The sequence below is a fragment of the Centrocercus urophasianus genome, unplaced genomic scaffold (genome assembly GCF_019232065.1).
Source record: "Centrocercus urophasianus isolate 14NV4802_14NV808 unplaced genomic scaffold, USGS_Curo_1.0 seq_25, whole genome shotgun sequence".
Classification (NCBI taxonomy): domain Eukaryota; kingdom Metazoa; phylum Chordata; class Aves; order Galliformes; family Phasianidae; genus Centrocercus; species Centrocercus urophasianus.
The window spans coordinates 10,601,133-10,614,957 of NW_024884811.1; the positions used below are offsets into that span (position 1 = coordinate 10,601,133).

At 44.4% G+C, this 13,825-nt stretch overlaps 1 protein-coding gene and 1 long non-coding RNA gene across 6 annotated transcripts in view; one reads left to right on the plus strand and one right to left on the minus strand.

Moving 5' to 3' along the window:
* LOC122164152 overlaps positions 1-3,079 on the minus strand; it is a 5,347-nt gene extending 2,268 nt beyond the window's left edge. The window contains exons 1-2 of one of the 2 annotated variants that reach the window (XR_006170138.1): positions 2,101-3,079; positions 1,362-1,436 (exon numbers count right to left, since the gene is read on the minus strand). This is a non-coding gene — a long non-coding RNA (uncharacterized LOC122164152). Of the gene's footprint in view, positions 1-1,361 lie in introns of both variants that reach the window. The other variant, XR_006170137.1, reaches the window with a different exon arrangement.
* A 637-nt stretch (positions 3,080-3,716) lies between these two features.
* The window catches only part of ARL15 (ADP ribosylation factor like GTPase 15), a 222,276-nt gene continuing 212,167 nt past the window's right edge, over positions 3,717-13,825 (plus strand). Inside the window, exon 1 of one of the 4 annotated variants that reach the window (XM_042825728.1) lies at positions 3,717-3,835. Coding sequence is in view for 1 of the 4 variants with exons in the window: in XM_042825727.1 (XP_042681661.1) it covers positions 3,824-3,835 (12 nt within the window). In the remaining 3 variants the exon portion in view is untranslated. The remainder of the gene's footprint in view (positions 3,836-13,825) is intronic. The other 3 variants (XM_042825725.1, XM_042825729.1, XM_042825727.1) reach the window with 3 other exon arrangements.

Here is a 13,825-nt window from a genome sequence, read left to right on the forward strand (position 1 = left end):
GGGGGGGGAGGGGGAAACTAGTTCTTACAATCTGCCCTATGATCTTTTGCACCATGAAAACAAACAAAAAAAAAAAACAACAAAAACCCAAAACAACAACAACAAAAAAACATAAATCATGGTAAATCAAGGTAACTTCTACCCTGCCATGTTATTTCTTTCTGACAAGCCTCATCATGAAGATAGCTAACACTGAGTTTATTATATAACACCCCCTCCCTGGAGTTGTTCAGTGCCAGGCTGGATGGGGTTTTGAGCAGCCTGGTCCAGTGGGAGGTCCCTGCCTATAGCAGGGGGTTAGAACTAGGTGATCTTAAAGGTTCTTTCCAACCCAAACCATTCTATGACTCTGTTACAAAACTCAACATCTTCCTAGATGAAATATGTCCTACAGGACTCACTAGAAATACCTCAGCAACAACGATTTCTGCATCGGCAAAAAAAAAGAATTTCACTTATGTTCTATTGTTTAATATTATTCTTCTCTTTAAGTCATAAAATGAACATGCTGTAAACCTGCACAATGGCCAGAGCACTTGTTTGTTTACACTAAAGAGAATGACTAACATAAGCTCGGGCTTGGCTTCTTTTCATCAGATCTCTAGGATTTGCAGTGTATACATGATAATGCTTCTGATTTTATAAGCTGATGTTCTGTTCAGCTCATGTACAGTTGCTTGTAAGCTAGAAGGAAAACTGCACATACAAAATAGTCATTAGGAAGTAAATATTTTTCTTTGTGTATAAATGTATTGCATCTTCATAGTCAAATTTGAGATATCAGAATTGTACAAGACAAAAAGGTCTTGTACTTCACTCTCACCAGATCAAAATCAGTGCTTATTAAAACACTCAAATATTTATGTAAGCCTCACTCACAAGAATTCTACAATTTCTAGTAGATATATCTCTCAGTGCCCAAACATCCCTACTGTTGAAGTGTTTTCCAGTGTCTGACCTAAATTTCACATGCTGCAACATAAGCCAAACACTTTCTTTACCCACTACTACATTCTTTGTGGCAACTGCCTTAATACAGATTCTATTTTCCTCTCAAACAGCTCTAGAAGAAAGAACTCCCAGTCATTGCACATTCCTCTACTTGCATAAGCAGCACTTCAGAAAGTCTCTACTTGTTCCTTGTGTTCTCCTTTAGGTTCTCCTCTAGTCATATATAGTTGGGTCCAAAAGTGACAGTTCTCAGAAGTGAGATATTACTGAGGAAGAAAGGGTTTTAAAGGGAAAACACACAAAAAATTTATTTGACACAAAACAAAACAAAACAAACAAAAAAAAATGCAGTGACAAAGGATAGATACAGTTTGATTTTGTAATGCTATTGAGGGGCCTCCTCCAGCTACCTCTGTTCAGCCTGTAGTTCCCACTGTCAAAAGGGCATCTTGTGATCAGCAGAAAGTTCCCAGCAGTGGCCATGACTATAAGGAAAACAGTCAGAGCAGTGAATAGCAGTAAGGGCCAGACCTGTATCCCTTCTTCCACTCTCCAGGTATTAAAATGCTAAAATGAGCAGATAGCTTAATGAAATGCAAAGAATTTTATTTTTTTTTTTCCACATCAAACACTATTAGAAAGTGAATTGCTTATTAACAAGGCCTCCCTGCCTTTTGAGCAGGACAGGGTGAAACACCTTATCAATACATTGATGCTAACTGGATGTTGTGACTGAACCTTTCTTGTGATGTTACAACATCACAAGAAATCAGAGCAGAAATTGCTGACCTCCTCCCCCACCCTTTACTAAATCTAGGCTATCTACTCACTAATATCCTTATAAACATGCATTCCTGATTGCTCTTGAATCCTCATTTATTCATTCATTCCCCTTTCCTTGCTATCTGCTTCTGCAGTGCATTTTATTACACTTTTTATTTTCTAAATCATTTTATCCAATAGTCTTTCAATTTCCCATTCTGCAGTCATTTTAGAAGTCACTGTCTGCTTCTCTGCGGAAACAAATGTTACTTGCTGGTGCTAAAGAGTTGTGGAAAAGCCTACAGGTCCAATGTTCAGATTCCATTATAGGATATTAAAGTTGCTGCAAGTGGTAGGGAAAATAATGCTTTATGGTCAATTTCTTACCTGCATACATCAATTTTTATCAAAAGCAGGTATACTGGCAGATTCTGTTGAATGCAGTTGAGCTGTTTTGGCCCCGCTAGAAAAGCTTGTTTCTGGAAGTTAATAACAAAACTCCTGTTTGTTCTCAATGGGAATAAGTAATTATTTGCAAGCTTGATTACTCTTTACTCAGTACCACATTAGCTCAGAGAGGTTGAAAGGTCCTTCACGCTGCACCACCCCCCTCCCGGTGGGAGCAGACTACAGCATCAGGAGTGGCAGTGCCAAAGAAAGACACCTGATTCGCGTGGCGCCTGCTCCACTGCTGCCTGACACTAGAAGCACAAAGAAAACAAGGGTACAAGTCTTCAATGCTAAAGTTTGCAGGGGCCTGTAGTCCTGTTTCCAGGTGGCCCTAAGATGAGGTATCTTGCTTTCACTAGTGCTACGAAGTACTGAGCCTTCAGCCTTACACACAGTTCTTTTCAAAGATCGCTAACAGCTCTGTGCCTTATCGAGACCGGTGGTCTTGGCTGTGCTGTTAACATCACTACAGTCGTATGCTCCAAAGTCTCAGCTGACCACAAGATGCAGCCGTACCCAACTCCAGCGGGCAGCCAGGAGCTGGCACCTCACTGTGCTGCACGTGCAGCGGAGCTCTGCAGTGTGAGGCAGCGCGCTGCCTGCTGCCCTGACATCGGCTGGAGGCCGACATCTGCCCCGCCATTCTCTGTGGAACAAGCAGGACACGGCGGCCGTTCAGTGAACTCAGAGCTCACTTCCAAGCATCAGCCGAAGGCTGCGAGTACAGCAGGCGCTCCTTCCCCACGTGGCCTTGCGCTCTCTGGAGCGCGGTTGTGTTTGACATCCGGGGCTCGGGTGTTTACCTACAAGAGGTATGGACGCGTGGGTTTGCCATTTCGAAGCGATTAAAACTGCTCCTGCGCTGAGCCGAGGAACGAGGCTGTCGCGCCATGCCGAGCCCGCAGAGCGCTGCCTTCTCTGCCGCCTCTGCTGCGTTTGGCTCCGCGCCTACGCCTTTGAAGAGAAAGTAAAGTCAGAGCGACACGAGGCGTCCGGGCCCGCACGCCTTCCTGCGCCGCAGGAGTCTCGAGCAGACAACACTCAGCCGGGGAGCAAGATGACAGAGAACGCTAAGAGGTGCCACCTGCGCCTGCGGCAATCAGGCCGTCCCGCAAAAGCCTCCCGCACCCCTAACGGCGGCAACAGCAAGGCACGGTCCTGGCACGGTCCTGTCCTGGCACGGCACGGCACGGCACACCCCACTCCGCCCTCCCGGCAGCGCCAAGCCTCCGCCCCGCGCCTACGCCTTTAAGAGCTTCATGCGGCGCCCCCACGTGTGCGATCAGCTGATCGCGACGTCGCGCGGGGCGGGGGCTCCGGCCGCTGCTGCCGAGCGGCGGGGCGCTGCGGGCGCGGGGCTGGGGTTGGTTGCGCCGCCGCTGTGCGCCCTCCCTCCCTCTCGTTTCCTTCCCTTCTACCGAGCCCTCCGCGCGCGCAGGAGCAGCGGCTGTGACAGCGCCGCCGTGCAGCGCCGGCGCCCCCACAGCCTCCACCAGCTCTCGGGGCGCCGGCAGCAGAGCCCCCCCGGCTCCGTACCTGGCGGCTTTAGCCGAACCCCCTCGCGCCCTTCCTTCCCGGCGGGCAGGAAGCGCCGTTCCCTGGCACCGGGGCGCGCTGTCAGCGGGCGGGCGGGCTGCCCCGCGGAGCTCCTCGGCGGTACATGGATTACCTGGTAGGTCCCCCCGCCCGCGGAGTGCGGCCTGCCCGCGGGGTGGGCGCGTCCGCCGGGGCGTGCAGCCGCCCGCTCATTTGGCCGCTATTACATCGCTAACGCCGTGACCCGGGCCGCGGCTGCGCTACTAAATGCACGGGCGCGGGGCACGCTTGAATGGGCTAAATTGTCACCGCGGGCACAGCGGCGTTTATGGCTCCTTAATGAAGATTGGCCTTACCGGCCGCCGAGATCCTATCGGGCGCGCCGCCGGCGGGGTCGCAGCGAGGGGCGGCGGCCTCCCGCCAGCGCTGCACCTGCGGACAGCGGGGCGCCGCGCGCCGGGATGGCCCCTCGCCGGGTGCGGGGAGCGGCGGGTGAGGTGCGCGCCCAGGGCTGCCCCGCGCTGGCAGGGCCATGTGTTTTCCCTTCCTTGATGATGAGCCGTTGTAGCTTAGAATTGCTCAGGGATGTTCTGTTGCGCCGACAGCTTCTCTGTGCTTTCCTTCCTGAGCGTGTGTAGCAGAGCTGAAGGTGAGCTCTGCCTGGCAGGCAGGCTGCTCTTTAAGAACCTGGTTAATGAAACACTGATAATAAACTGCTGTGCTCCAAGGGCAGCCTTGCAGCTCCTTTTGGGCTTGGTCCTGTTCCTTGGATTTTTCCTTTATAACTTAGGTCCAGATGGAACTGGCTGTAGTGTACTGTTTGCAGCGCTTATGTTAATCTTTGTGGCTGCCACCTGCTGAGTGGATGCCCAGCTACCTCAAAACCTTATCTTTAATAAGACTTAGTCATGGGGAGTGCATTCTGTTCACTGGAGGGAGGCAGGTTCTGAGTATCTCTACATTTTTTCCCTTACTCTTTTTACCCTGTTTGACCTCTTCCATTTTCTTTTCCTTGCTGTTTTGTGGGCTTCTTTAGTGCTACCTCTTAGTTAAATAAGTAAATAAGAAAATGCAGCATAACTGTGGCCTGAGCCTTCGTGCAGTCCTTGTTTCATGCTTCTGTTGTATTAGGGAATGTCTGTGGGGTAAGACTTACCCCAGGCCTGGTATATCTTGTAGTGCCGTGTGAGATGTAGGGGCTTTGCTGTAGGAGTTGCTACAAATCAGCTTTTTTTTTACAAAAAGAAGTGAGACATTGGTAATGAAAGCTCAAGCGGGCTGCTAGCAGGCCACCAACTGTGGCCGGGGTTAACATCACTTCTTCTGGAGCAGGAGGACTCCCTTAGATCTTTGGCATGCTTGCTGCAACTGCCATCCACACAGTTGTAAATCAGAACAGAAAAGAAATCTGGAAGGCTTTAATTCTTGTGATGTGTACTAATTGGAAAGAAAACAACCTATTTAGCAGTATTTTTTCATGCAGTTGTGCAGAGGTCTTTTCTTTCCAGTTCTCATCTTCACCAACTGTAGGAGATTAGTCCTCCTTCCTTTCTCTGTTAATGGTAGTAAATGGAAAGTTTGTGCTATGCAGAAGGTGCGGGCACTTAGGAGATTCTGCTCTGGCAGAAGGATTTGGTGGAGTGAGTGGGGAACACAGTTCTTTGCAACCCTGGGGGACCATAGGGCTCCTACAGAATACCTGTTGCTCTGATGGGCCCACTTTTCATGCAAGACCTGCAGTTGCAGCAAGGACATTAACCTTTAGGTGTGGAACCTACATATCCTGGTTACTTTCATGAAAGTAAAAGTGTGTTACAGTTTTGAGTTATCGAGCTTTAGGCATTCATGTTGGTGTCTTTGACCTGTGTAGGCTTCAGCTGCTGTACAGAACGTCTCTTGTGCATGCAATGGGAAGAACCAACATGTTGAAGCCTTAGAGGCTCTCTCTGCTTATGCTGAGGAGCACCCAGCAGAGCAGAGAGCTGCTCTTTGTATGTGCAGGAAGACAGTTTGGTTGGCCAGACAGGGAGCTCAGCAGAAGGCTGGGACAGCTGAGGTCAGAGTTGCTGCAGCATGGGCTTTGGGGTTGCGCCCTCTCAGCCTGGAGTTTGCCCACAGCTGTCACTTCCCTTACTAATGTAGGATGCTCCTGGTGTCTCAGGATGAGGCCGCTCTAGTGGAGGATTTGTTCTTTAAGGAACTGCTTCCAAGAAGCACTGGATGGGTAGAGTACTGGTATTAGGTGAGCATCTTCTGTGCCTGGTTTGGCTTTGCGTTGTAATGGAGCAGTCTATAGTAGCTGATAGAAGTGCTCGTTTTATTTTTTTTTTATCGATCTAATCACAGTGTTAGGAGTGGTATTTTTTGTGTTCTTATTTTAATAGGCATAGATGAGCCAAGTTCAGCTTTCAGAAGAAAAACCAGCTTCGCTCATTTAAAGGTGAACTCCTTTAAAACATCCTATGTGAATGCAGCTGCATCAGTATACAGCAGCTATGGTTTTGTGACTATGTAATCCTGTAGTGTGTCTGCAACCATCTTCTACTTCATTCTTACTGCTCTGTGTCCGGAAGAATTACAGTGCATACACAGTCTTGTGTTGGCTGGCCTATGTTCTGTAGACTATGCTTAATTTATGACATTATGTCATGATGCATCTTGTGAAAAGTATGGCTTGTAACCACGCTTGCTGTGTTTGCTTAGAGAACCTATGGGGAAATAGTGCTTCAGTTTTCATGGGTAGTGCAGATCTTAAGCTGATGAGCAGACTTTCACAATACAGTTCTTTAGTGGCATCCTCTGCATTAGATAATGATCTTACACTAAACAATTGCATGTATCAGCCTGATCTGTGATGAGCCTTTAAGAGCTGCTTTAGAGGATGATGTAGCAATTTGAATCGGTGTGAACGGAGGTGGGGGAAAGTTTTTATCTTGCCCTGAGAGTTTGTAAGATGTGTAAGTTGCTCATAACAGAAAAGAAGAGCACAATAACACTACTTCAGAGAGCTCAATTCTCAGCTACAAAACACTGTTTTTCTACACAGCCACCTCCGTCAGCTATGCGTTTTTGACTGTGGTGAGCAGAGGCCCGCATGCCATGCTCGTAAAAATCTGCATGGCCAGTCAGAATTGTCTTTCACGTCACTGTTGCCACTGCTGAACTGCCTCCCTGTACTCACATCCACCGTTTGGTGTCCACAAATGTTCAGCAAGCATCAGTGAATGTCAGTGGGTGCCATTTTTTCCACATGGAGGACTTCAGTGATACACCTTTGCTCTGTATGCACTTCCATGTCAGACACCACTTTGCCAGACTGCCCCTCTGCTGCCATCTGTCCCACGGCAACGACACGGAATGGGATGTCGGCGGGAAGGTTCAACCTCTACTGCTGCACCACCAACATCTGCCTCTGACGTTGTGGGCCTACACCATAATACAGGAGGCATTACTTTTGGTGCAGTCCTCATAAACTTGATAACCTTCTGGATGTTTTTTTGCCCTTAGCATTTTTAATACGAGAACTTTTCCTTAAAATGAATCCTATACTGTGTAGTATATTCCTATCTGAAACTGAAGGTAACACTTGTGTGAACAGCTGTATCGACTTCAGTGTCTTTTTTCATCACTGAAGTTAAGCATGAGTTTTGAGAAGGCTGCACAATCTTCTTAGCATGATCTTGTTGCTTTGTTGGAGACTTTTTAATATGTTTTTTTAAAAAGCACTTTTTTTTTAATTCTTTGTACGTTTGCTAGCTGTACTGAACAGTTTTATCTCTGTTATGCATGCACAGATGGGTTCTGACTAAATGGAACTTAATTTACAAATTTTATGTGAGCAGACCTTGAAGCGACTTCAGAATTTCTTGTTTCTGCATGTTCTTAACTGAAGGTCTAGATAGTTAGAGTTCAAGCAGTCCTGCTTCTTTTTGTGTGGTCAGCAACATATACCAAACTGGTGCTTTGAACAATAGCAGATTAAAAAAATTAAAAATAAAAAATTGTTTCTGAGCAACTTTACTTTCCTTGTTCATGGGGGTGGATAGTAACAGGACAAGGGGGAATGGTTTTAAACTGAGACAGGGGAGATTGAGGTTAGATATTAGGAGCAAGTTTTTTACTTAGAGGGTGGTGACGCACTGGAACAGGTTGCCCAAGGAGGCTGTGGATGCCCCATCCCTGGAGGCATTCAAGGCCAGGCTGGATGTGGCTCTGGGCAGCCTGGTCTGGTGGTTGGTGACCCTGCCCATAGCAGGGGGTTGAAACTAGACAATCATTGTGATCCTTTTCAACCCAGGCCATTCTATGACTCTATACTTGTAAGTCCACCTTGAGACCTTCCCTTTTACTTAGTTGGACCCAGAACAGACTTGATTTGCAAAGTGATGAGATCAGCTGGTTGTGATCCATCCTGTATTTCTGGTGTATTTCAGATCTGCTCTGACCGCTGCTGTTGCCTGTTATTTGATAGTTACAGGCCTTGAAAAACATTCTTTTATATTCTACAAATGGCATGATGTAATTGTCTGCTGGAAGATTTGAGTGCTTTTTCCACTGAGAATTCATCAGCTGTGTAGCTGCCGTTCCTTTTCTTGAGAAAGGAAGAAGGGGAAGATGTTCATTTGGGTGCTCGCAGCTTTTTGTTCTTAGCACATACAGCTGTTGCACCTGTCACCTACTGCATGAGCAACAAAAGTCTATGGCGCCTTTAGCTCTTAATGCATGCTAAACTCCCCTCTCATCATAACAATTTTTGTCTTCTGTCACATCATTATCAGTATTATTGGGTTGTCTGTTGGCTCATTCATCAGATAATCATTACTGAAATTACCCTCAGTGTAGTGCACAGTGGCTTAGATATTAGGGTCTCATCCCTACTTCAGTTTGGAAAGCTGGTTAGGCACAAGTATGAGGGGTGTGTCTGATAATTCTTTGAGAATTAAGGTACAGCTTAATGCAGAATAGACGTCAACTTATATATGAAAGATCAACTAGTGTACATGGTGCACACAGCTGTCTTGGTGTTAGGATCGGATTTGAACTTTTGTCTTTACTCATCCCTGCTTTATGTGGGTTTGCATTGCAGAATGATCACATGAACTTGAGTTTTTTTTCAGGTGAAGCCAGGTTGGAAGATGTGCTCAAGTTGTTTTAAGTCTGCAGGACCAGGTCAGAACTAGTCTGAACTAAAATGCCAGATGTATGTAGTGTGAATGTGTTGTCTTCAGTTCAGTGCCCTTGCTAGGCAGTACTGCTTGCTGTTGTATACGTAGCTGGGGCCACTGAGTCTGGAAGTGGGATGATTGCTCCTTCTAATTATTTTCTGCATCAACAGAGCTGAGTAGATAGAAGCCCCAAACAAGTTTTGGAGCTCATAACCCAAAACAGTTGTTTTGGCTAGGTTTCTGTTGGTGTTTCAGCTCTACAAGGCATAGCATTCAAATCTAAATTAACTGGGAGTGGTGAATGGAATTCATGCCGGAAGAAAGCTTCCTCTGAATGAGCATGCTTCTGATTTGGGTAAGTTTGGGAATTCAAGAACCTGATCTGGCTGAAGACCTGGAAGAAGTGCTGTAAAAGAATAAATGTTTCTTCTTGGTATTGATAACAGCTTTTGCTGAATTGAAAATGTTCTCAGCCACATAAATACGGGTAATAAAAATATCAGTGACAAAGCTGAGCAGAAATCAAGTGACTGAAGACAGATGAGCGAGCAGAAGAGATGCACAATTTCTTTGCAGATAATGATAGAAGTGTTGTATTATCTCACCCTGCGATAGGAAGCTTTACTGAATTCTCCACATAAACTTTTGTTTCAAGAGTTGCTATTGGGAAGGCTGAAATTTGACACAGCTACCTTGGGAACACAGAAGAATGCGTTAATGTGATTATTATCCCAATTACGAGACTGAAATAACAGAAGTATTGCAGCTCTAGAAATTTCATTCTGTTTAGAATGAAACACACTGAAGAAGCAAGCAAATTAGAACATATAAAATCTAATTACTTTACCATCTTGCCTGTTCCGTGATGAGGATTGAATTAGAGTGGTAGATGATACTACATCAAAAAATGTGTTCCAGTTGCTGAAAATGTGCTTGTCTGTTTGTTACAAATAGCCCTACCTTTTCCTTGTGAGTTATTCCAAAGGCTCAATATGGGTTGGACCCAATGTTACTCTGCAGAACGCTGCTCCTAAGCTCTTAAGTTAGAGCTCCTGGTTAGAGGCAGCATGGTGATTATTTTAACAAAAAGTCATAAATAAAAGCTTTCATGAAGTGAGAAGGTCTATGTTTAGTAAGGACAGAATATTCTTCCTCATATTCCATGCTGATTAGCAATTTTGGCTTGCCATCAGTATTACCAGCTCCTGTTTTTAAATAGTGCCAGCTTGTGATGCCGCTTCTTTGAAAGCCTGAATTCTGAAGTTTTGTGATTACGTGAGGATATCAGCCTTCCATTAGCAAAGGAAATATTTTTAGTGTCAGACTTAAAAGCATGAATATGGATCCTTATAACTCTCAAATAAGGAGAGAATACCTTTGGTACTTGCGCTTGTTTTGTTTTTGACTCACTATTTTGGGTTATGTTGGTTTAGCCTTTTTTCCACTTAGTGTGCATCAAAACTTTCTGAAGTGCAAACTGTCTTACTATCTCTGGGGACCATACCAATACCAATAGGGTATTCAGTATTATAATTGAACAAGCGATTTGCTCATTTCACACTGAAGCTCCTCAGGATACAGAAATTTTCTTTTGGCTGTCTGGTCATCTGGTAAAGTGACTGTACTGATACCTGGCATGAGGATGTAAGTATCTTCCTGCTAGCTGAGAAAGAGGCATGAACCAGGAAGCCTAGCTGACTAGCAGTCTTATGTTTAGACCCAGTCTCACCCTGTGGCTTTGTAAATGAGGACAAGCAGTGGGAAGAACATGTGTCTTTGTGCAGTACTTTGCTTTTTATGCTTTTAGTGGAGCAATGGAAGAACTACTTATTCATAGGACTTTATTTACTTTTGGCATGGGAGAGTTTGAGGAAGAAAGGTGGTATCCAAGAGTCACCAGGATTTTTTAATATGGGGGAGGCTAGTTTGCAAATCTTTCTTGGTTTCTGTTTTATTTTCTTTTTTTCATTTTTTTTCTTTTTTCACCCTGGCTGCAACTTGGAGACTTTTGATTGAAGAAGCATCTGTTTTCCACATTCTTACTAGCAACTACTGTCTAGTCTTCCATTATTTGATTTCATATGTAACACAGATGCAAGACTTTGAAGCAATTAAGAATGAAGTAATCTTTCAGCACCCTGTCAATAACGAGTCTCATAAATGAAAATTGATAGTGATATCCTGGCAGTGAAGGAGAAGAGAAAGGAGAGGCTACAAGGGAATTTCATGTTTGTTTGGTTGTATTAGTTGCATGTGCTTTGGATTGTCCATTGCATAGACAAATTTTAAGAGTTCATATTGAAACAGAGATAAAAAAAAAAAAGTCACTCTGTTCCTGTTTCTCTTGATGAAGGCTGCACCAAAAGTAATGCCTCCTGTATTATGGTGTAGGCCCACAACGTCAGAGGCAGATGTTGGTGGTGCAGCAGTAGAGGTTGAACCTTCCCGCCGACATCCCATTCCGTGTCGTTGCCGTGGGACAGATGGCAGCAGAGGGGCAGTCTGGCAAAGTGGTGTCTGACATGGAAGTGCATACAGAGCAAAGGTGTATCACTGAAGTCCTCCATGTGGAAAAAATGGCACCCACTGACATTCACTGATGCTTGCTGAACATTTGTGGACACCAAACGGTGGATGTGAGTACAGGGAGGCAGTTCAGCAGTGGCAACAGTGACGTGAAAGACAATTCTGACTGGCCATGCAGATTTTTACGAGCATGGCATGCGGGCCTCTGCTCACCACAGTCAAAAACGCATAGCTGACGGAGGTGGCTGTGTAGAAAAACAGTGTTTTGTAGCTGAGAATACAGATATATGGGTGGGCCCTACAGTAACGATAGTGTTCAGGTAGAGGAAAGAGGATCTTTTTTAAAATGTCATTCCAACTCCAACAGCTGTCAATAAGTTATTGAGTCTTAAGAAAGAATAGGAAAGAAAACTTAATTTTGACACCGCTAAAATGCAGAGTTTACTTTTGTCTGAATTACTCTGTTTCTTGTTGCTCCATTTCAGAATTTTGTAACACTGAAGAAGATAAAGAGAAGATGGCAGGGTAATCAAAGGAAAACAAATGCTTCTGTTGAAAGAGGTCTGTGTGACACCACTATTAGGGATGTTGCTGAAATCATAAAGAGAGGGTCAGTAGGCAGTAAATTGTTTCTCTTGATACAAGAATTTGATGACAGTTACAATTGTTTTTTCCTACGAGTATGATTGAATTCTGTGCCTCGTTTGTGTGGTCACGATAGACCTAAATGAGTGGATTTCATATAGTTTCTTGGAAGACGGATCTGTTGGGGAATGTTCAACACGAGGTTCATCTGTGATGGTTGATCCTGAAGTTATTAGTGCTCAAACCTGAGAAAGATGTATCACTGAAAGATGGTTTTTGGTGCTTACTGTGTGCTAAACAGCTCCATGCCTCCTCTGAGGCACTGAGGGATCTAGATCTGGAATAGGAAGTCGGTCAAGGAAAATAGATATATTCTGACCATTGGCCACCAGTCCTCCCCACGGTAAGCAGAATTGTACTGACTGCACAGGAGATGAGACATGTTCAGTGGGTTTTATGAAAACTGTGTATATGCTCCAAAGACCTGAAGCTAAGGGATTCCTCCTGCTGGGAGGTGCTGCCTCTGTATAGGACCAGAGGCTGTTGGGCTTGCAACATTTGTATCTTAACCAATTTATGACTGATATATATGGCCGGCAAGGTTAGCGTGAGTGAACCTGAAACTGCCTGTATGGAGTGCAAAGTGATGATGTGTGCTAGTGAGTGATCTCTTCTCTCAGTGCTTTATTCCTACTTAGAAACTTATATAATTTCAGGTTTCAGCAAGACTGGGAAGAAGGTCCAGGATTCTTGAGAAATATCTGTGCTGTTCTTACAGCTATTAATTGTGTGTTGGCTAATCTGTGTCTTTCACTATCATTGCAGTCCTGGAAGCAGTAGTGGAAAACTGTTCTAGTGAGAATATTACCTAAAAGAGGGGAGAGCATTGTTCTCTAGTGCATCCATTTGATTACATTTTATGATGACAGGAGAGTTCTTGGCACCTGCCCTATTCACACATCACTGGTTTTCCATCAGCATCAGATTTCTTCTAGGCTCTAGGCTCAGATGAATTTATCTAATGATTGCATAGAAAAAGATTGGTATTCTAAAAATCTAATAATGCATAAGTACAGGAGAAAATAAAATTAAAAAAAAAGGTGTTGTTTATCCCTAAGAACTGTATTAGAAAGTTTGGAATTTTAATCTAGAAATGTGATTAATTAAATATGCTGAAGGCCTGTGTCATCTTGTGCAGAAAGATAAGCTTTCAGGTTACTGCTGGGAGTTCAGCAGACAAGCTTAACAAACAGCAGTTGTGGTAGGAACTCTGACTACATGTACTGCAGCATAGCTGCATGCCCTTCTTTTTTTATCTACACGTTCTTTAAAATATGTAAGCTCTGACAATTTATTTATGTAAAGCTGCTTGCAGATAGGTATATTGATTGCAGTTGTGTTGTTGGTTTTCATGTTTTTTATGCACTGAAAAATTAAAGGGGAGGAGCCTTTTCCAGGGAGGTCCATTAGTCCCACATTATTGCTAGGGTTGATCATATATTTGTATATCTTTATTGAACATCTAAATCTTTATTAAACTAAACAAAGGTATCACAAACATGAATAAAACCACTGTCCTCTTCTCACATTGCTTTCTGGTTTTGCAATTTTGGAACTAAGTGCTGTATCTTATTAAGGATTGTGGCAAATTAAGCTGATGTCAATCTTAATGTTTCTGTTAGTTGGTAGAATGAGGATGGCAGCTCCTGTGATTTTAGCTGTCTGGTATTTGTTTCCTTTCCAAGAAGCTGATTAGAGTTCCCTGCTTGTCTCACCAAGACAGTGCCATGACTGCTTTTAACCTGGTGATGACAGCCTCAGGTGACCAGTTGCAGAGCATGCTCTAATTC